General features: G+C 42.8%; 1 protein-coding gene and 1 non-coding gene across 10 annotated transcripts in view; both read left to right on the top strand.

The window, feature by feature from the left end:
- Positions 1–19,375, top strand: part of Kansl1 (KAT8 regulatory NSL complex subunit 1) — a 187,815-nt gene extending 168,440 nt beyond the window's left edge. For 5 of the 9 annotated variants that reach the window (XM_071603244.1, XM_071603241.1, XM_071603245.1 and 2 more), the window contains 9 exons: positions 973–1,144; positions 10,125–10,307; positions 10,770–10,958; positions 11,301–11,449; positions 14,964–15,085; positions 15,889–15,946; positions 16,167–16,279; positions 17,002–17,254; positions 17,570–19,375. In XM_071603244.1, the coding sequence (XP_071459345.1) occupies positions 973–1,144; positions 10,125–10,307; positions 10,770–10,958; positions 11,301–11,449; positions 14,964–15,085; positions 15,889–15,946; positions 16,167–16,279; positions 17,002–17,254; positions 17,570–17,797 (1,467 nt within the window). In that variant the 3' untranslated portion in view covers positions 17,798–19,375. The remainder of the gene's footprint in view (positions 1–972; positions 1,145–10,124; positions 10,308–10,769; positions 10,959–11,300; positions 11,450–14,963; positions 15,086–15,888; positions 15,947–16,166; positions 16,280–17,001; positions 17,255–17,569) is intronic. The other 4 variants (XM_071603248.1, XM_071603246.1, XM_071603247.1 and 1 more) reach the window with 2 other exon arrangements.
- Positions 9,122–9,228, top strand: LOC114080198 (U6 spliceosomal RNA). Its single transcript, XR_003580584.1, has one exon. It is a non-coding gene; the product is annotated as a U6 spliceosomal RNA (small nuclear RNA).
- Positions 19,376–23,550: the final 4,175 nt, after the last annotated feature.

Here is a 23,550-nt window from a genome sequence, read left to right as displayed (position 1 = left end):
CCTCCTGCCTCAGCCTCCAGAGTCACTGGAACTATAGGCATGCACCCTGCACCCAGCTAGAATTAAGTCTTTTGAAGACTTAAATTAGTTCATATTTCATTCCAGACTTTGCTGGAGAGATTGTTTATTTTGCCCTCATATACAAAGGAAGCTTAATGAAAATAATTTCTGTCCCCTTAGAATTAATACAAAGACTATGAATAAGAACACTCAGGATACAAAATTTATTTTGATTACTTAAGCATGAATCTTTTAACAGTGGGTTTTAGGCTAGGTTAAAGAGAATTTAATGAATTACTTGTCTCCAGAAATATGCCACCTTGTATGGGATTACCTGAAAGTTTTAAGGAAGAAGTATAAAGACAAAAAGGAGGTAGTTGGTAATTAAGGGCTTCCATGTGGATGAAGTTGCTAAAAATAAATCCAAGTCCTGAGAATCGGGAGCCTACTACTCGCCTTGGTAGACAGTTAAACCATCAGGTGGTCCAGATGTGGTGATGCATACCTGTAATACCAGCGACTGAGGAGACTAAGGCAGGAGGATTTCAAGTTTGAGGCCAGCCTTACAACTTAGCAAGGCCCTGTCTCAAAATTAAAAAGGCTGGGAATGTAGTTAAGTACTAGAACACCCTGGTTTTGGCCCCCAGTAACACAAACACACAGAACTTCAGGTGATGAAACTATGCAGATATTGTAAATTGTTTTCAGCATCTTTTGAACTATTACGGGTTTGATATCTAGGCAAACAATTAGGGTGCCAAATAATTGGATTTTATTGAAAAGAAAGTTACCTTAATCACTTTGAAGGTCAATGTGTTCCAGAGACACGGAAATGACTTAACTAATCAAGCATTCTCTTGGCAGTGTCATATCGCTGTCTAACAAGGTTTCCTGAATCTTTGGGATAATGAGTGGGAATCTTGGTTTTTTATCAGATGCTGAATTATCAGAATTTTGTTTGGCTTTTCACAGGTTCACCGGAACAGCACAATCCGCTCTGGCTGTGATGTGAATCCCTCCTGTGCACTGTGTGGTTCAGGCAGTGTCAGCACCATGCTTCCTGAAATCCACTACGAAGCCCCTCTGTTGGAACGCCTTTCCCAGTTGGACTCTTGTGTTCACCCTGTGCTAGCATTTCCAGATGGTAAGAAAGACCACAGAATATAAAGTCTAATGAATGAGACTTAACGAAGGTTTCAGCTCAGGTACTCACTCTAAATGTACCACTTCCCATCGGTCTTCAAACTTTGCAGAAAGGGTGCGATAGATGTGCCAAACCAGTATGTGACACTAAAAATATTGCAGCTTGCTAGGGAGTTTTCCCATTCACTGTTGAGTGTCTGGGAGGTGCCTGGGTTCAGTTGCCTCCTACCTCTAGTAATCTGGTTCTTTATAGCTTAGTTTATCTTTAAAAATATGTTCTTTGTATGCACCATGATGTAAAATAGAATGGGCAGCATTGTTCTTGTGTATTCATTCATATTGGTGTGTATGTGAAGACATGACATCTTTCCAGTGTGTTCATCAGCATGGATCCTTAGTGTTGGCATGTATTGTTTTTCTGATATTTACCTGCCTCTGATAAGTTTCTGTGTCTATCAGTTCTCCTTTCCCACCTCCCTTTTCACATCTAGCTCCCTCCAGTATGTTAAAAGACATGCATTCCTAAGAGTTCACAGCTCCTAAATAATAATCCCGGGATGGGATGTAGCTCAGTGCCTCAAATTTGCAAAGCCCTGGATTGACCCCCCGGTTCTCCCTTCCAAAAAAAAAAAATAATAATTTTAATCCTGGGAATTAAATTTACAAGATGAGTGGGGATATAGTTCAGTGCTAGGACATTTGTTTAAGCATGAGCAAGGTCCTGTGTGCAAGCCCCAGTATCACTGCAGGGGTTTGGGTGGAGTGGCTAGTTTTTATTTAAAAAGAAAAGGAATGAAGCCAGTCATGGTGGCACACACCTATAATGCCAATAACACAAGAGGCTGATGCAGAAGAACTACAAGTTCGAGGCCAGACTAGGCAGCTGAGTGAAGACTCTGTCTCAAAGTAAAACTTAAAAAAGAAGCCGGTAATGAATATAACTTACTGTAGAACACTCCTAGGTTCAATCCCCAGTGTGTATCACACACACACACACACACACACACACACAGACTCCAAACAAAAAATAAAATCAAGTTGGTGTAGACTACAATTTATAGTAAGTTTGTGTAAGTCAGATTTTGACCAAAGTCTTGGTGGACTAATGGCAGGTTCAACAGGAAGATTTTTTTCTCTCAATTAATGAAAGTAAATATATTTACTTGCCAAAGTATTAACAAAATGGTTTTAAAGCATTTGTAGTATTCTAGAATATACAACCTTTATTATAAATTATCTGAAGTGATCTTTTTTTAAAATTGCATTTTAAATAGTACACAAACAAAAATATTTGGAAACCACTGCTCTGGATAGTGCTTTTGTAATCTGGTATGGATTCACTGACTTTCACATAATGTGCTCTCTAATCATCACCATGTTGGGGTTGTTTTTTGTTTTGTTTTGATTTTGGTCTTGTTTGTTTGTGTTCTTTGTTTTTCAGTACTGGGGATTTGATCCAGGGCCTACACATGCTAGGCAAGTGCTATATTCACTGAGCTATCCCCAACTCCATATTTATTTATATGCTAATGGCGCATATTATGGCTATTTATTGTACTTTATCTTCTCGAGGATTCAGATCAGTGTTTTTCATGTCATCTTTCATAACATTTCACAAATAGATTGCACCTTTCTGAAAGGAGAATAACTGAAATAGGAGTTGAAGAATGAGAAAAGATTGTAGGATTTATAAATTTTACATGATATGAGAAAAAACATGGAAACAAGCGGTTTATAAGCTTAAAAGGGCAGGTGGTAGATAAATATCTTAGGCTGTACAGGCCGTATAATCAGTGTCAGTTTATGTCACAACTGCTCAACTGACATTTTTAGCACAAAAGCAGTTATGGACAAGATGTTAAAAAAGGGAGGCCAAGTAGTGTTCCAATAACTATTGGAAGCAATAGTCATTGCCAACCCCCATCCTTAAGAATCCCCCTTGTAATTGTCATTTGATCATTAAAGAACTGTAATCTCCTGTTCTGTGTGTGTTCTTCAAATGACTGAATTCTTTCTTGGCTCCCAAAGGCTGTAGCTACAAGGAGTTTTGGCTTTTGTTACCAAAATCCTCTTTGTCAAAAGGAAGTGGTATAATATTCCTGCTGCCACATGATGACTTGTAAGAGTAGGAAAATTCAGAAAACTTGGAGCACATGGATAGCAAGATAAGAACCATAATGAGTAGGAAATGCCTGAACATTTTCCTTTGAACTTCATATTCAAAAGTCATTCACTTGTCCCTTTAAATTATAGATATTACCACTTCCACTATTATTTGTATAGTATTTTATGGTTTAAAAAGCACTTTTCTCATATTTGTCTCATTTGCTTCTTTCCAAAGTCTTGTAATTTTATAGATCAAAGAATGCTTAGTGAGATGTGGTGGTTTATCCAAGACTAAATGGCTGTAGAATTCAAACTGGGAGTCAGCTAATGCCTCTCCTTCCTCTCACTATATTCTGTGTTCCTTCCCAGAGAAATTATTATGAAAAGTCAGATTTCTTCCCATTTCAAGATTCTGACTCCAGACAGAGCCTCCAGGAAAACTGGAAAGCATTTTCTTGAGTTATTCTTTGAATTTATTTATTTTTATTTTGGTACCAGGATTGAATCCAGGGGCACTTTAATACTGATCTATATCCCCAGCACTTTTTGAGACAGGCTTTCACTAAGTTGCTAAGGCTGGCATCCTCCTACCTCAGCCTTCCAAGTCCCTGGGATTATAGGTATGGGCCACCATGCCAACTACTTTCTGAATTATAGTGTTGTATGGTCTCAAATTTGAAGACAAAAAAAAAAAATCCAAAATTGTACTCAATGAAAATCCCCTAATAAGCATGTTAATCATTCCTTTGTCAGTAGTGTAACCATGTATAACTGTTGATGGTCTCCCCCAACTCACAAGCAAATATGCCTGAGCCACCTGCCTCACATCTCTCATGTATTTCATCACTTAGCATGCTATTAGGAGGAACTCGTTCCCTATTAATATTTTCTGCCCTACTTACTACGTCATACCTATATGACTACCGCCCTTCTGCCCTCCCTTACACTTCACCATACCATTTCATTCCAAGCAGTAGAGTCAAGAAAGAAAATATTTTAGAGCACCTCTTTCTCTGATCTTTATCATTTTCTTGCCTCTAAATACTGCTTGTGTGCATGTTATTCCTCCCCTATCTGCTATCTCATTATATCAAACACACAAAACACACAGACACACACACACACACACACACACACCTCTCCTAACTATAAATCTGGGGTTGGACAAGAGAGTTGGCCAGCAATGTTCTATTTATGAAAGTATAAACAAAAACGTTTATAAATTTTACCATCCTGAGTAGGATACATGAACTGTATTTGTCTATGGGTTCGTTAGGTCTCCCCAGGTTATTTCACATAATTCTAATTATCCTATTTAACATTGTTACTATTAGGATAATTTTGCTTTGATGTGAATAAATGCCATATTCAGAGCACAGTCTATTTGTAAATGAACGATTCCCAGAGCCATAGAGACGCCCAACTCCTGAGGGTACCACTCATTTATATTTTATTTGAATAGCACCCACAAGGCAGGGTTGTGCACATATGTAATCTCAGCAACTTAGGAGAGCAAGGTAGGAGGATCACATGTGTAAAACCAGCCTTAGCAACTTAACATGATACCCTGTCAACAAAAAAATAAAGTAAAATGAAAAGCACTAGGGTTATGGCTCAGTGATAAAGTCCTCCTGGGTTTGATCCCAGTACCCCCACCCCCAAAAAGCACCCCCTGAAGTATTGGCATTCCCTGTATTTCACTGTATAGCATTTAACTACACTGAAGACAACTCATCCTAGTACTGTGGTTCCAGTTCTTGTGCACTAGACTTGACTACTGGTCTGCCCTATTGTAGCCTCTTCTCTAGGAGATGTTTAAAAATGGCAGAATTTCCAATTTTGTTTTTCTTAAGGTTAATTTTGCTTCATTCTTTAATTCCCGTGATGGTTACATTCATATAAACCTCCCATATAAATGTTTCCATTGAATTTCTAATCGCTCCATTCATTGGATATCTGTTGGGATTTCTTCCTCCACATTTGGAATTGTTTAAATGTGATACTTAGCTATATTCTGTAGGGCTCTGTAACAAATTTTAAGCAGTTTTACAAATGCTTCCTAATCAGTTTGTGCGGTTGCTGTATCACAGCCAGCTGCTATTCTGGCCTAGAGTTCTCTCTCTCAACCTTCAGTGCTCCATTCATTGCCGTTAAGGGCATCTAGATAAGAAATTTAATTGGATGGGGTGGCTTAGACATGGTATCTCAAGTCTGTAACCCCAGCCATGTGGGAGGCTGACAGGAGGATTGCAAGTTTGTGGCCAGCCTGGGCAATTTAGGGAGAACTTGTCTCTAGATAAAAGGGGTTGGGGTGTACATCGATTGTATAGTCCCCTGGCTGTGGAAGTTGGAGGAATAGAGTGTAATAGCCTCTTAGTATTCAAGCAGAAGTATTGTTTCTTTATCAACTTCCTTAGTAATTAATTAATTCCTATTTAGAAATGTAGAGGATGTATAACCTTGGGGGAAACAATGTAACTTTTAAGTTTGTAAAAAGGGGTTATTAAGGGCATCATCTGCTGACCAGAAGTTCTTTGCTGTTTTGAGAGTTTGCCAAACTGGGCCTCTGAGGCTACTACAACTTCCCAGCAGAAGGAAGAAGTGAGCTTACAAAATAAGACTTGTTTAAGAAAATGGTTCAAAGTAATGAGTAGAACTGTCCAGTGAATCATAGAATACCAGAACCTGGTAGACCTGCAGTCAAGGTTTGATTTTGTTTGAGGAAATAGTAACTTAAGGTAGTATTAGTAATAGTTTTATTTTCCTATTATATATCTGATAAGGAAACCTCTTCACTTAATAACACTTTAACCCCAAGTGCAGGTATAGAATGTGGGATGTCCTCTAGCTGCGTGGATCCCTGTTAAGTGTTTTTTTCGTTTCATATTCCTTTCAGTTCCCTTCTCCAGCCTGTTTCAGTTTTTTTGTTTTGTTTTTTGGTTCCTGAGATTGAACTCATTCAGGGGCACTCAACCACTGAGCCACATCCCTAGCCCTGTTTTGTATTTTATTTGGAGACAGGGTCTCACTGAATAGCTTAGCACCTTGCTTTTTTGCTGAGGCTAGCTTTGAACTCCCGATCTTCCTGCCTCAGCCTCCCCAGCTGCTGGGATTATGGGAACCACCATGCCTGATTCACATTTTTAACAATAGCTATTTGGATTTAACTTTTTTTTTTTTTTTTTAAGAAGAATTTGAGGGGCTGGGGATGTGGCTCAAGCGGTAGCGCGCTCGCCTGGCATGCGTGCGACCTGGGTTCAATCCTCAGCACCACATACAAACTACGATGTTGTATCCGCCAAAAACTAAAAAATAAAATATTTTAAAAAAAAAAAAGAAGAAGAATTTGAAATCTAGTCCATTGTTATTTTTAGTATGACCAGGCCTCTCATTTCCCTATGTACCCTTTTTTCGCTGGCTTCATTTTCAGGTTTGGGAGAGTTGTGACTGGGGTGGGGGAAAAAAAAACAAAATCACTGTGCTTTTGGTGTCCTGTTACATATATACACTCCTTTTGCCAAGTGGAGGTATTCATCTTCTGACAAAGGGGTATCTGGGCATATGCAGAAAGTGTCCTCCCCTTCCCTGAGCTTTCATTATGCATTCAGGCTGGAGCCCAGCTTTCAGACTGTTGTCCTACACTGGGTACTTCTTTACAATGCTTTATTTCCCACACACCCCTTTTCTCAGCCTGGTCTGAATTAGAGCAAAGAACTTTTACCATCGATACTTCTAAATTTGATTCATGACTAATGTGTTATTTTCCTCACCCCTTTTTAATGTACAACTGGTTTATTTTTAGGAATTGGTATAGGTGAGTTTGTTTTTATATGTGAATGAGAAAGAATGATTTGGGAAATTTTTTTTCAGAAGATTGCACTGTTCTCAGTTATTGTCTTTTTTTTTTTTTTTTCTTTTCTTTTCTTTCTTTCTTTTTTAAAGGTATTGGGGCTTAAACCCAGGGGCACTTAACTACTTAACTACCCGAGCCATGTCCCTAGTCCTTTTTGAGACAGGGTCTCACTAAGTTGCTGAGGCTGGCCTCAAATTTGGATCCTTCTGCCTCAGCCTCCTGAGCAGTTGGGATTATAGGTATGCACCACCATGCCTGGCAGTGTTACTTTGTAACCTTAGACAGAGTTAATTCACCCTGATTTTGTTTCCTGTCTTCAAAATAAGCATAATGATGCTCACTTCATGGAATTGTTGAAAAGGTTAGTGATACACACATAATATGCCTGTCACATAAGAATGGATTCAGTGATGGTAATTTATTCGTCTCTTCCCTGACTCCCTATCCTGGTTCTAATTGAACACATCCTTTGTCCTTTCTGGAGGCCAAAACACCATAAACATTTAGAAACTACTAAGTAGAATAAGTGAACTTTCATTGAATTTTGAAAGATGGAATTTTTCTGACAAGAAAACCAGAGAAATAATATAGGGGAAAATATAGCCCAAACCGCCGGCAGGAATAAGCTCCTGTGTAGTGGGAGCTGCTTAAAGCAGTTTCTTTATCTAGACTTAAAGAGCATAGATTAGATAGAACCTGAGCAGTTGTGTAAATTTGGAATGAGTTGGATTTCTCTTCTCATACCCCTTTCACACTGAAGCAGTGACTAGTATGGACTCTAGTAGGGTTGGATTTATTAGTATATATATTATTGCTATGTTGGGAGCTGAGCCCAGGAGCACTCTACCACTAAGCTACAAGCCCAGCCCTTTTTATTTTTTCCTTTGACACAGAGCCTCACTGAGTTGCCTAGGCTAGTCTCAAACTTGATTCTCTTGCTTCAGTCTCCTGAGTCACTGGGATCACAGGCATGTGCCTCCATGCTCTGCAAGGGTTGGAACTTTGTAGTGTTTCATGACTCGTTATTTGATTTCCTAGGGAAACAGGGGCCCAAAAAGAAATATTCTGGCCTTTAGATTAAAATGATCCTGGAAAGCTTTCCAGAACCCTAAAAAAAGACTCAGACCTATGTAGCCATGGTGGTGAAATATCAGAATGTTGCAAAAACATAACAAGGAAAATCTAAACTGGACATGGTAGTGTGCAACTATAATCCCTGCTACTTAGGAGACTGAGGCAAGAGGATCACTAGTTTCAGGTTAGCCTAGGCAATTTTCCAAGATCCTATCTCAAAATAAAAAGGTCTGGGCGTGTAGCTTAGTGGTAGATCTCCCTGGAGTTCCATCCCTAGTACCACAGAAAAAGAAATCTTAAAGTTGCATATTGTCACTAGAGTTCAAAAATAATGGGTCAAATCAAATAAAAGGACTAAGTAAAAAAAATAAATAATCTCTTTACTGATACACACAGAGAAAATTTTATGGAATAACACAAAGGCATAAAGAGTTTAATGGGATCACCAAAACTACCAAATACTTTGTAGAGAAAATAAAAGAAAAATCTAAATAAATAGAGAAAGGTAACATGTTGACATTTAGAAATTCAGTATTCATGGCAGAACAAATGACTGTTATCCCCACATTGAACTGGAGTATCATTAGGTGTTTTGTTGTTTGGTTTTAATTTTTCACAAAAGCTTAAAAGACAAAACTCAGACCACCTACAATAAATAAGAATCAGATTCTCTCTAATGTATAACACTGGATGTAGAATACCATGGAAGAATAGCTTTAAAGGTCAGAGAGGAATTCCTGAAGGACCTATTGGGAAATTGAAATTAATCTAGAGCTGGGTGCTGTGGCTTGCACCTACAATCCCAGCTGCTCAGAAGGCTGAGAGATCACTGGAGCCAGGAGGTTGTGACCAGCTGAGCAGTGTAGCAAGACCCACCCCCATCTTGAGGGTGGGGCGGGGGGGCGGAATCTAAAGAATGAAAAGATAAAAAAATAATAGTGAAGAGTGCTCATTTCGGCAGCACATAAACTAAAACTAGAATGATTCCGAGAATATTAGTGTGGCCCCTTTGCAAGGATGATACACAATTTCCTGAAGCATTTCGTACTTAAAAATACATACGTAGTGAGAAAAAGTTAAAGATTATAATTAAGTACAAAAGATAATTGATTTGTGGTGTATAACATTTAACTGCTCAGCTGAAAAATAACCTAGGTAACCGAGGTGGGAGAAGGTAAGGAGGCTACAAAGGAAGGAAAGTATTATGTATTTCTTATTTGGAGGAAAGGGTGCTTGGCAACACTGTCCTCCCTCTCCCACCCTCACCCCCACTTCTTATAATACAGGGGGCTGGGGATCAAACCCGGGGCTTCTTATATGCTAGGCAAGCAGTACCATTGAGCTACGTCCCCAGTCCCTTTTTTTTTTTTTGAGACAGGTTGTCACTAAGTTTTCCAGGCTAGCCCCAAACTGGATATTATCCTGCCTTCCAAGTAGCCCCCTTGTAGAATCTTTCTTTTTTAGCGGGGGGTGAGGTGGGATTGAGGTACCCAGTATTGAACTCAGTCAGGGGCACTCGATCACAGAGCCACATCCGCAGCTCTTTTGTATTTTATTTAGAGATAGGGTCTAACTGATAAGTCTACACTGATAGAAGATAGCAGGTTTTAGTCTCTAGAAGAATAGAAAAAGGGTGTTCATCTGTCTGTTAAACCAGTAAAGACAGCAGACTTAGAGAAGTGCATCCTTGAGGGGAGACTCCATCAGTCTAATAAAAGGTGTTTGGAATTTCTACTCCCCTGCTTGGAACTTGAAAATGAAAAGGCAAGTAACGTGCTTGTAAGTAGAGGAACTATGTTTACCAAGGTTTTCATAGATGGATCTTCTATCTGACAGCTTCTGCTTGTCAAGTCCAGGAGAGTCAGTGTTGAACACCCATCGTTTCAGGAAAGAGGAGCCCAGAGATCAGGTGTTTGGACTGACTTGCAGTGTTCTTTGTTTCTTGCAGATGTTCCCTCGAGCCTGCACTTCCAGAGCATGCTAAAGTCTCAATGGCAGAACAAGCCTTTTGACAAAATCAAACCTCCCAAAAAGTTCTCACTTAAGCACAGAGCACCCATGCCAGGCAGTCTGCCGGATCCAACTCGTAAAGACAGGCACAAGTTGGTCAACTCCTTCCTGACAACAGCCAGTAAGTTTCAGAGAACTGGGGAGTCCTTCAGAGTCCTAGTTATTTTTCATTCTTTTATGTTCTCAAGTTACTGGTTTGCCATGCCAGTGTGTTGGGTAAGGCAGTTGTATCACAGTCTACTACTTCTGCTTGTCTTAGATGCTATTAGATGGATTTTGGAAGCTATTCCAAACACCATGGATCATGGGGAAGACTCAAAGTGTCCATTGAACAGTTGGCAGTGACATAGCATTGCACCCACCTGTCGGCAATGCTATGTCTTTTGTAGCCTGGTGTCACATTTCTCTGGTTATGGATTCCCTATGCCTGTCCTAGCCATTGTGCTATTTACTAGAGGCTTCAGTCCCAAAGGACTTTCTTGCTGCCCTGAGTATATAGCATTGACCTAGAGAGAACTTAAGGGCTCAAATAAAAGATTTGAGAGAAGGTGTTTCACAGCTCTTTTTCTGTTCCCCTCTTCAGAGCTGTCCCATCACCAAACCCGGCCTGACAGGACCCACAGGCAGCACTTAGACGATGTGGGGGCTGTGCCCATGGTGGAGCGAGTGACAGCGCCAAAAGCAGAGCGCTTGCTCAACCCACCGCCACCCATGCATGACCCAAACCACAGCAAAATGAGATTGCGAGACCATTCATCTGAGAGAAGTGAAGGTAGGGCCAGGCCCGGCACCTCTACCTGCATTTGCACCTGCTCAGGGCTTTCTGGGGCAGCCCAGGCTTCTCTTAATTGCCTGCCAGCTTTGTCCTTCGCCTTCTAGGAAGGCTGAGTAGGGGGGCACTACTGCTTCTAAATGCAGGTCACTTCTTACCGCTGCAGCAACCTCTGCCAATTCCCCTACCTCTCATCATCAAGTTTGCTTCACCTTTTTATCCTCCAGGCTTAGAAAGCATTTTTACCTTTCATGCATATTGCTGGTGTTCCTTAGTGTGTATTTAGAAGTGAAGCTTGTTAAGATAGTTATGTACTCCTTTCTTTTCTGTTGACTTCTGCAGTGTTGAAGCATCACACAGATGTGAACAGTTCAAGCTACTTGGCTGCTGCCCACCATCCACCACACAGTCCCTTGGTGCGACAGCTTTCCACCTCGTCAGACAGCTCCGCACCCACCAGCTCTGGCTCACAGGTTACAGCCAGTGCTTCTGTAAGTACCTGTGTGTATCTGGCTGGGCATCCTCTGCAGGTTGCCCCTCATGCACGTGTCTCTGGGGTATATTATAGAGGGTAAGTTATGAAGCCCAGGACATTCGTGGTAACTCATTTTTAAGCCATAGTGGTGGTACTTAATCTGTTATTTTTCATAGTAGAGTTGGATCTCTGCTGAGCCACCCACAGGAAGCTTGATACTGAAGTAGACTATTAAGGTGATCTCTGCTCAAGATTTGTGGAACTAAGCTTCAGACAGAAGTCTACAGTACCATGGCCTTAACTCTCTTGGCCCAAGAAGTGAGAGGAGGGAGATGGGCTTTGGAGATAGCTGTTGATTTCCTTATTTCTGTTCTTATGGTGAATGGAGGTTACTTCCAGTGAAAACTGTGTGTGAGGTATTGGAAAGGAAGGGAGTAGGCAGAGAGTCCCATGTTTTTTTTAGTTGGAGAGAAGAGAACTACAAATTCAGCAGGTCACTGTGGTTGTGTCCACATAGTACATTCCTAATGGCAGCCCATTTAAGGCACTCCTTCCCCTCACCCCATCAACTTTGACAGTACCACATTCCATCCATCAAGCTGTTTGCAGCCATTTCAAACATTCTCATTAATTTTGTTTTAATATTTTCATCTCTCAAGCTGCACTCCCTTGAACACATACACTTGTAGCTGATTTGTATCCATTAGAGTCCTTCATATAATAATTTCGATAACAATTATAACAGTAATAATAAAACTCTAGAACACTAATGTTTATTGTACACTTATGCCAGTGCTAAGTGTTTGATGTGTGTCATTCCTTTTAATCCTATAATACCCTTTGAGATGTAGGTGGTTTTATGAATTCTCATGTTTTGGGCATGAAAACTAAGGCTTTCCAATGTTAAGTAAATTGCATAAAGTGAGGCAGCTTGTGAAGGGTTATAATTGTGATTCAAACCCCAACAGTGTGACTGCAGAGCCAGCTTTCTCACCATGACAGTACACAGTCTAAGGGTGGAGGCATTACGGAGGTGACTTAGAAAGAAAGCTCTTACAGAGCTTAGATCAAGAAACTTCTAAGCTCACAAAATGTGCTCCCTAGGCTCCTATCATCAGGTAGGAATTCACATTGTTCTCTTTTTGCTTTTACGAATCAGACCATCTTTTTCAGAGGGCTTCTTACTACCTCCCCTTCTTCACCTCACACATTCAATTATTCACCAGCATGGGTTTCAGATAATCAAAAAATTTAGAAGTCTCATTGTGATAGAAAATATAAGCTATTAAGATCTGGGACTTGTTGAATATATCAGGCTTCCTGAGTCTGAAAAAATGTTAATCTGGGCCTGGATGCTTTGGAATTTTTACTTAATTTTGGCATATAGATTTTTTTAAAATATTTATTTTTTAGTTATAGGTGGGCACAATATCTTTATTTTTAAATTTTATTTTTATGTGGTGCTGAGAATCGAACCCAGTGCATGCTAGGCGAGCTCTCTACCACTGAGCCACGGCCCCAGCCCTGGCATATAGATTTTTGTGTATAGCACTCTGCTGACCCTTAATGCTTTCATTCCTATTCAGTGAATATGGATTTATGTAATAGTAAGCAGAGTGATTGGCTAATTATTCAGAGAGAGACTGGATTACACTGGAGAAATTACGGTGGGAGCAAGGTATTTGTGGTAGTGCTTTGCCAGTCACTGGTTGCAGTAGAATCACTTTAGTGGCTTTAAAACAATATATTTTTACCACAACCAACCAACCTACCTACTTTCCTTCTCTCCTTTCTTGTTTTCTGATGTACAACTAGGTATAGGAACCACTTACTGTTCTCATTGCCTGCTCTCTACCTCTGGCTCTAAATAGGAGAACGTAGTTAAGTTAGATCAAAAGAAGCTGACAGAATGGGGGGGTCTAGGACAAAGATGAGAGGTAGAAGTTGTTCTTGGACAGTTCCACAAGCCACTTTGCCTGGACGGTACAAATAGCAGGCCCAGAAAGATTTGAGGAAAATACATACCTGTTTTCCAGCAGTTTCACATTCTTGACCAAGGTACAGAGAAGGTTGAATCTCCTAAGGCACCCTTTCTTTGCGTTCTTTTGTGGGACATGGATGAAACTTGAACATAGATGTGGCAGTAGCTAAAGCTTTTGTGTATGAGGTCACTGATCCTTAGCTGTAGAACCCAGCCAGTCCAGATTTGCAAAAAATCTTTCAACCATTTTGGTTAAGCAGTTGCTGTAAATTTGAATTTATTGACAAGTCTAGTTGAGTTGATAGAGAAGGAGATAGAAGTGGAAAAGACTTTGTGGTTACCTGAAATCATAAATGACAGCAGCTGAAATCCTGGTCCAGGAAGTGCTAATTTTTAATATTCCCTGAAAATGTTCTAAGATGATGGAGTGAATAAACTGTACATCGCTTTCCAAGAACTGAGGATAGTTGTAGTTAGTTGTAGGGGAAATTCTGACCCTCCTTATCTCCTTTTACAAGCCCCTCCTCTGAGGCTTGGCCACACTTAGTGGTTTGGGTGTGAATGTAACCTCTTAGATGTTTCCAGATGTATTGTTGCCATGGCAGCATGTTTGTCATCCCACTGTTTCCCTCACAGCTCAGTTAACAGTCTGTTTCAGGATAAGATATATGCTGTATGGACAGAAGCAGCTAGTAGACATTCTCTTCCATCTAAGAAACCAGGCCAGTTGGCTCCCTACTTCATTCCTTCCTGATCTCTCAGCTACAATAGATACCCACCTCTGCCTCTGAAATTGGATCCTTGGAAGTCTTGTTTCCCCAAGGGTTTGATCTTCTTCACTTCCCATCAGAGCACATTTCTTTCTTCAGGAATGGGAGTTGTGGATACTTCCTCCTCTTAAGTTTCCCTCATCTCAGTGATGCAACTGGAAGGCTCTAGGCTCTTTCTCCAAGTATAATAGGGGAAATTACCCAAGAGCCAAGCAGGTGGTGGGTGCAGATTTAGCTAAAGAGAGGAGAATGCTTTCATAACAACCAAGGTGAGATGGTCTGTTGAGAGGGCCTACCCTTAGAGCGTCTTTCAGAGTAAGAGAACTCAGTATTTGTAACCCAGAAGTCATCACTAAACATAAACATTGCTATTTAGGAGCTAAGTGATAGGGTTCAGGAATAAAAGAGGGGAGTAGGGATTTTTAAAGGAGGGTGTTAATAGAGTTTTTATAGAGGAATAAAAACTTCAACAGCTGACCTAAAACCCCTGAATACTCACCTCTATAAAATTCAACAAATCTCTCTTCACATGAGCTCATGAAGGAAAAGGGGGCTAGTGGGGCAATATGAATGAAAGTTACTCCTTGGGATCATCTGGTATTTCCCCAAGGACTCTGCTCTTGGAGACAGTTTCCTAGGGGTGAGCCATGGCATTCACTACAGAGTTCTGTCTAAGGACCCAAATACCTGATTATTGGTGATCCTGCTTATACCTTAAATGAATGATTTAACGTTTATAAAATTGTGCCTCTCTTAAAACATAACCTTTGTCTTAACAGCAGCCAGTAAGGAGGAGAAGGGGAGAGAGCTCGTTTGACATTAATAACATTGTCATCCCAATGTCTGTTGCTGCAACAACTCGAGTAGAGAAACTACAATACAAGGAAATCCTTACTCCCAGGTAAAAGCCTTGAATAATCAGCTCCTCTCCCTTCTATTATTGCCCTTTTCCCCTCTTCTCTTCTGACCGACCTTCGGGTTCTGTCTTCTCTCTTAATCTCCCTCTCCTCCCCCCTTTTTTTTTTTTTCTCTCGCTTGCTTACCATATTAGGAATAGGACCCAGGGCCTCAAAACTGTTAGGCAAGCACATCCCCAGTCCCTTTTTTTTTTTTTAATTTTATTTTGAGACATACATGGTCTTACTAAAGTTGCCCAGGCTGGCTTGGAACTTGATATCCTCCTGCCTCAACTCCTAAAGTATGTGGGATTATAAGCATGTGCCACTGAGTCCACGGGGTGTTCTGTCTTCTCTTTAAATGAAAGTCTTACCTAGGGAGTGAAATTGTTTCTCTATATAATTTTCTCTTGTTACATTATATGACCAGAGGTCACAGCCTGGCAGGCCACTGACCATGATTAGCATATAAACATGTTTTATTAAAATACTGAATTTGTTTTCAAATTCAAGGCAGAATTATTTCCAATATTTGTTGATTTTATCTGTTACTTACATTCTCATAATGGTACCAGTCCTGAATAGTGTTTGTCCCCTTTAAAAGAGGTTCCCTTGCTTTGGTTTGTTAGTCTGTCATCCCCAACCCCAGCTTGCTGCTTGTGTTTCTGGCCTTTGTGGGTATTTGAATATGAGGACTTTTTTTTTTGAGGTCTCAGGGTTACAGAGGATGAGCTGTGATAGGGCTGAGCCTTCCCCAAGCAGCCTGCCTACCATCTAATGGGACTTTTTTTCCTTCTTGGTTTTGCAGCTGGCGGGAGGTTGATCTTCAGTCTCTGAAGGGGAGTCCTGATGAGGAGAATGAGGAGGTAATGGCATGGTCATACTCTCTTAGAAGAAAACACACTCTTGGGTACACATATTCAAGATGCCTCAAGACCTGTGGGTGTCAAGTGAAAGCTCCGTGTATACCTGTCCTGTCCAGGAAGAACCTAGAAAGGGGTGGGACTGGTTCTAGAATTGCTATATCCATACTTAAACTCAGCTTCCTGGGGGAAAGAGAGACTCAATGAAGCTGTTCTGTTGCAGATCGAGGACCTATCTGATGCAGCCTTCGCCGCCCTGCATGCCAAATGTGAGGAGATGGAGAGGGCACGGTGGCTGTGGACCACGAGTATGCCACCCCAGCGGCGGGGCAGCAGGTAATGGGGCAGGCACAGGTTCCCAGGGCCTGTGGAGGGAGGGTGGTGGATAGGGAGTTTGGGCCCTGCCTGTGTCCACAGAATTGCCAGTGCACAGGAGTGTTTGCTTTTCATATCATCTATTGACAATGTCCTAGAATTAATTACAAGTTTCTAGTATTTGTTGGAACTAGGAGAGGAATGTCTAAGTCAGATGCTACATTCTTGCTGAGTAGTCCCTGTCTGGTTCTCATAAATTATTGTGATTGCCTATGGCTATTGAAGGCCAGTCATGGTGATTGAGCTGAAGGAGTTTTGAAGGCCTCACCACAAGTTAACCCTCTTTGAGTTAGTTCTCTGAAGTGGGAAACCACAGTTCACTATCTCACACATCACTATCCTGTTTCCATTTATCCGAGTTTGGACTAAATTCCCTATTCCCGTGAATTCACTATGTTCTCTGCCAGGCATTAGCCCTGGGCATTGTTTAGCCCTGACTTTCTCAGGATGATAGATGTACATAGTTCTCAGATGTTATGTTTTGTATCTCCTACTCTGGGCAGTAGTAGAATGAAGCGAGATTTGCTAAATCTTAAGAAAACACGCTGGTATCAGTCAGCATCAGTGTCTGTTGGTAGGGATGCTTTTTTCATACGTCGTCCTCACCCCTCACCCACCCAGAAATACACAGACAAGAACTCCTCCATTAGCCTACACTCACAGCTGCATTTCTTGGTGTACAGGTCTTACAGGTCATCAGACGGCCGGACCACCCCACAGTTGGGCAGTGCCAACCCCTCCACTCCACAGCCCGCCTCCCCTGATGTCAGTAGTAGCCATTCTCTGTCAGAGTTATCCCACGGTCAGTCTCCTAGGAGCCCCATTAGCCCAGAACTGCACTCGGCACCTCTCACCCCTATGGCTCGGGACACTCTGCGACACTTAGCCAGCGAAGACACCCGTTGTTCCACACCAGAGCTGGGATTGGATGAACAGGTGAGGTATACCACCTTTGCCTGGGGTTGGCAAAGTGGCGGGTGGAATCAGGAAGGGGTAGTACCTGCAGAAAATGAATCTTCATTTTTATGATTCCTTCTCCCCATTTGGAGCAGGTGGGATCATGCACTTCAAATTGATTTTCTGCAGGTACAAGGGAATTGTACCAACCATTGTTAAATGAGTGCCCACTCTGTGAAGGGTCTTCTGAATTGGCTCAGAAAATCCAAATAGACTGGTCATGGGCTTCAGTCCACAAGCTTTGGGGCAGGAAGCTGGCTTGGGTCCTCACCAGAGCAAATTGTCTGCCCACAGTCTGTCCAGCCATGGGAGCGACGAACCTTCCCCCTGCCATACAGTCCCCAGGCAGAGTGTGAGGACCAGCTGGATGCACAGGAACGGGCAGCCCGCTGCACTCGCCGCACCTCAGGCAGCAAGACTGGTCGGGAATTAGAGGTGGCACCCACCTCGCCTCCCATTGTCCCCCTCAAGAGTCGGCATCTGGCAGCAACGGTCACAGCTCAGCGCCCAACTCACAGATGAGCTGGAGATGAGAATCTAAACAGACTCACTAACTATTGGCATTAAAGCTTCAGAAATCTCTGCGTTTGATATTCAAACATCATATGCCGGAAATTTTCACAGTTTTTAGTGAATTTAAGGAATTTAGATCCTCCTTTGGTATTTTTTTTTTCCTCATTTTGATTTTTGTTTTGTTTCTGTTTCCATGTTTTCTTGTCACCCACCTGAGCACTTCCTCTAGTTGGCAGACAAGTTCAGGATAAGACCCTGCTGGCCTGGTCCTGGTACATCCTCTGCGCTGTTGAATCACTGGACTTAGCAATGTTAGATGATCACCCCTCTCCTTCATACCTGTGGGCAGGGTAGAAAAGCCAAAGGGCAGAGGGGATGGAAAGCTCCAGTTCAGCATGGCCTTTTAGTTTAGGATGGGACAGAACAAGGGCACTCTGGGCTCTTACTCCCCTTCCCTCCCATCTGTGGCTTGGCTAAGCTCTAGTGTTTCTGGCTGGGTCCCCCTACCCCCGCTTTGGTTTTCTGTGCTGGAGAACCCCATCAGAGCCTCTTTGCCATAATTGCCAGCTGTTCTCACTGAGCTCTCAGCCAGCAGGATGGCTCCCCCTTGTCACCCAGGTCTTCAAGACCTGTTTTCAGTTTCATCTGCATTTGGTCATCTCTTTCTTGACTCCTTAACTGCAGTAACCTGGCTGCGGCTGCTCAGGTTCCCCCATCCTGCCCCTTCCTGCCCTTCCTCGTCTGCTCCCCATGCCATGCACACACCCACACACATCAGTCCTCCCATGTTGGCCTGGTCTGTGAAGGTAGGGTCTCCTTAACCTCATCCCCACTCCCCTACAAACTAGGAGATTGGGGATGCGAGCAGCCATCTCCCCTGTATAATTTTGCTTTCACTGACTGGTTCACTTTGTCATGTTTCCTTCACCTCTATTTCCCTGTCAGTGTCAATTAGACTCTTCCTCTTTCACGCTCCCCTTGCCTGTGGAACATTGTCTGGACCTTGCTGTGGTTTTCATCACTCCCCATCACCCTCCTTTGTTAACCTTGTGCTTGTCTCATGTGTAATCACATCACCAAAAAGGGGGCGGGGGGAAGGACTTTTTTTTTCTGCCATTTTGTAATCGTATAAAAATTATAGGCAAAACTGCTTAATGGTTGGGGTTTTTTCACAATTTTCAACATTAGTGATTTTTTTTTTTTTTCTGTTTGCAAGTTAAAGGGTTTGTCATTGTTTCTTTAAACAACAATAATGCACCATATCCCTATGCATAAAGTGCTTCTTCTATTTATAAGGTTGAAAATTCTGAATAACCCTTTTAGCATTGTAAAAAAAAAAAAGAAAAGAAAAAAAGAAAAAAAAACAAAAATTAAAAAAAAAACTTGTATTTTGTAAATATTTTCTTTTCCTGCTTTGAGCTGTGTAATGGCAGCGAAACATGTAGCTGTCTTTGTTCTATAGAAATGCTTTTCTTCAGAGAAGCTGATCTTTGTTAATGTCTTGATTCTGTTCGCAAAGCACAGACTAGTGCTTAAAAAAAAGGAAGGAAAAATGAAAAAAATAATAAAAAAAAAAGAGTTACAGAATATTGGGTGTCAGCCCTTTATTGACCTACGAGACTTTTATGTCCATGGCAGTGATGGTAGCTCTGGAGGCAGCTCTGCTGGAGCCAGACTTTGGGGAGTCTGGCTGGCTCTGAACCTTGGAGACCTTTGTCTTCTGGGAGCATGGCAGGTTCATGTGATGGTCATGAGAGAGGACATGATGGTTTTCACTGAGATGAGGGGTACCAGGAGGAGAGAGGCCAGCACAGACTGTCTGATCTTACTGAGTGAAAGCAGTCCATCTGTGGCCTCTCAGTGTTCTTTCTCTAGTGAGGCCAGCACTGTATGTATCTAAATCTAAATTGTTCTTTAATGAAGATTTTATTTTTCACCATTTAACTTTTCTGGAGTTGGGAGTCAATGAGAATATGTATAATTTTAATGGTACCTGGGTTGTTTCTTTGGCCTGCCACCTAAGAGATCACAACATATTTCTCCTGAGGAGGCTAAGTGCTTGATTTCCTTTGTAGAAGACGAATGAGTGGGTGGACCCGGTTCTCTCTCTCTCCTCCTTTCCATAGCAGTGAAGCCAGAACAGCAAATGAGGCTGCAATCATGGCTCTGAAAGCAGTCATTCTGAGAGCATCCCTTGTTAGCTAGCTGGTGCTGCTGCTTTAGTTGGAGTTAAGATCTGCTTGACTGAAGTAGCTCCCAGAAGTATCATGACCTTGACGTGATTACTAAGGAATAATACGGTGAGTTAATCCGCAATAAGGTTCCAAAGGAAAGAAGACAGCTATGTGTATAAACCTGTAAGGGATCTAAGCCATTCATTCAGGTAAATGACTTATTTTCTGCTTTAGTCTCAAGCCTCTAGACTAATCTCAGGTTCGAGTGCACTGGCATGGGTCTTAATGCTTTAGTACAGTATTGTGAGTTTAATGGGTATTCATTGCCCATTTGAGTTGGTCGGAAAGGTTTGCCAGAACTAGAATGAAAGCATCAACTGAGAATGACCAAGTATGGATTCTCTTTTCACCTTCAGGTCCCCAGAAAGAGCTGTTAAGCCTCATGTCCAGCTTTTAACAAAATGGTTATTTCTTGTTCTAAGTTTAAGTGTGAAAAAGAACTTGGGAGTCATACATTCTGTATAATTTTCTTGTCCTTGGAATCCATGAGCCAGAGATCTTATTTTTTCTTGTCCTTGGAATCCATGAGCCAGAGATCTTATTTAATCAGAGTAATAACTTTATTTCCAAATTCACTTTTACAGCAACAGTCAGTGTAAATCATTTGTTAAAACACACAATACACTATATGGACATTCACAGACAGAAAGCTAAGCTAAAATGATTTTATGTCCCTCCCCCCACCCTCAAAATTACCAAAGAAGTTATGGGACTTGCAAGTGTCGGAAATCATCCTGCCCAGCACAGCAGATTCATGGACTAAGTCCATTAGGAGGTGATACTCTGGGTCAGTGCCCAGGGTAACCCTTTCCAAAGGTGGAGAGAAGTTGGGAGGCTCATAAAGCCACAGACCTGTAGCTGATAACCACCTCTTTCCTCTGTCCCCAACTCTTGTTTTATTTCAGGAACAAAGACAAGGGAAATAAAGGAAGAGATAGCTGCTAGAAGTTAGGCCCAGTGGGAGAGGTGACGCTGAGGTGCCAATAGCTTAGAGGAAAGGATGCCAGGGTCTTGGGGAGGTAAGATTGTGGATTCAGAACTCCACCAAAGTGCAGCAGCAGCAGGCCAGAGCAACAGGATCTCCAATCTCCAGTTCCTACACAAGCCTCATAACTGGCTGGGAGGGGTTGGAAAACTAGCTAGCTGCCTCTGCAACTGGGAAACCCTTTCAGAACAGCACAGCCCCATGGCCTCAAGCCCATGGCACCCCCCTCCCTCTAAGCAGTTGTGGTTGAAATTATGAAAAGGGCTTCAAGGCAACCTAATTGCGCACTCCAAACCTTCCCTTTGCCCATATGAACTGTCTTATATGGTCCTCCCCCTCCCCCCATAGCACAGCAAGCAATCATAAACAGGATGCAGTCTCACCACAGAAGTCAGTTTAAATGGAACTATTGATAAAGTGAATCGAGAGCTTGAATGAACCAGGCATATAGTATATCCTATCTAGCCCACCCAGGGACATTGGCTATGGAGGTGGGACAAATGGAGGGAGAGGGGAGTGCCCAGCCCTGGGAGGATTGTCCTCATTAAAATGATAGGTAGTTACCTATCAGCACTGAACTGATCACTCAAAACCATGATGTTTAGGCTGACCCCAATAGCCCATCCCATGAGGGAGATTGCAGAGCTCTCCATGTAAGACCCACGGTGCTGAAGAGCAGGGCATGAAAAACAGCAGGAGGACAAGAAGAGGCGCAAGAAGAAACAGCTGAAATCGGTGGCAGTGATGAAGGGTCACATATCTTTAAAACACACTTTCTATCTGGGAGTCAGGACAGTAGGAAACCTCACTGTAGAAAGTTAAAGACCCAGGTAATTTGCATGGGCAGCCCTGCCCACCCAGCCCCAGGATTGCCTTTATCTGTACCCAAATTGGAAGCAGCTGAGTATCCACAAAGGCAGCTTCCTTTTTTCCACAGCAACAGGGGGCATGGGAAGAAATGGTGTCTTCTAGCTAGTTCCCCTTCCTCTGTCAGTATAGCCCAGGACCCCTTGGAGCCTGTCCAGGCTGGCAGCAATCCATCTCAGTCCCTACTGATGCGGAGGCCCAGGTTGTCTCTCATGAGGGCGCAGACCAAGGGTAGAGCTTCTGGGGGCTACAGCTCTCTCCCCACCTGAGGCTGTCACCAGAGAGGACCATCTCCATGCTGCAAACCAGGCCAGCCACAGCCTGCCCTGACAAGAAAGCCTGAGAGACAGAGGGAGGCACCATGTTTCTGTCCTAGCCCTGTGCCTCCGGCCTTCTTCACAGCTGACAGCCCTCAGGTGTCAGAATCTGGTCTCTGTTGGGTCCCAGATGCTGAAGAAACCCTTTCAAAACTTAGGTGGCCCCTGCAGGGTACAGCTACACCTGCCTCTTGGAGCCAAGTACCTGTATGAGGGTGAGAGACATCCAGGACCCTCATGAGGGTGGGCTAGAAGCCTCTTTACAAGCGTTTTGAGATGCATGCGTCCGGTTTTTTTTTTGTTGTTTTTTCTTTCTTTTTTTTTTTTTTTTTTTTTTTTTTTTACACTCACTATCTTAGTCACTCTTGTGAATCCAAACAGACAAATCCAACTACAACGCAACAGGGTGCAGACGGGGGAGGGAAGGGCAACATCTATGTATATGTCCAGCTGCTCCAGCAGATCAAACAGCATTGCTTTCAACTGGGACTGGGGAAAAGAATCATTTCCGAGGGGCATGTTCCCTGCTTGAGGGTGTGGAGGGCTGATTCCATGCACATGGAGTTGAACGGTGGCTGGGCTCTGGGAGGCTGGCAGTTAAGCTGGGGTGGAAGTGAGGGACAGAGAGTGTGGCCCTGCCCTGGGAGTCACCTGCCCATCCTTGTGTTATTATTACTAGCAACCAGGACATCCTACCTCCTGCTACCAGCTCAACACAGGAAGGGAACCAAGCCTATCAGACAAGTCAACAAGGAAGGCAAAAACATCTAGGGTCATGGCCAACCCCACCCTGGTTCATACCAGTTGGGTCAGTGGGACTTATAGCAAGATAATGAATTCCAGCCCTTGTACCTGGACTTTGCCCTCCCTTGATTTTACCCTTAGTGTAGAGTAGGTGCAGCCAGCATTTAACCAGTGTCCATGACTGGGGATTGGGGGAGGCTGGGCACTCGGGACAGTGGCATAATGAGGGGTACGGCAGTGATTGGGCTCTCACGGCAGACATACGAGTACAGAGAGACAGGCAGAGGGGGCTGCAGTGGCCATGGAAAGGATGGGAGGCTCAGTACCCACCTCCCAAATACTACCCCTACCCCACACACTCCATGGATGCCGGAGGCCCAGGCTTGGGAACAGGAGGATGTCCCCCAAGAGGCACAAGTCCTTACAAAGAGAACTGGTTAGCCCTGAAGTCCCAGATCTGTGAGGTGGTCAAAATCGTGGCTGCAGTTCCAACCTTCAGAACTCAGTCAATCGGGGCCTTTGGGCCCAGGGCCCCTCAGCTCAGGACCCCCCACCTGCAGGGAGGAGAGCCAGCGCTCTGGGATGGCAGGGTCAGTCTTCTCCAAGGAAGTAATC

The sequence above is a fragment of the Marmota flaviventris genome, chromosome 17 (genome assembly GCF_047511675.1).
Source record: "Marmota flaviventris isolate mMarFla1 chromosome 17, mMarFla1.hap1, whole genome shotgun sequence".
Lineage (NCBI taxonomy): Eukaryota > Metazoa > Chordata > Mammalia > Rodentia > Sciuridae > Marmota > Marmota flaviventris.
The sequence above is the reverse complement of the archived record's forward strand: the minus strand, read 5'-3'. Positions and strand labels throughout refer to the sequence as shown.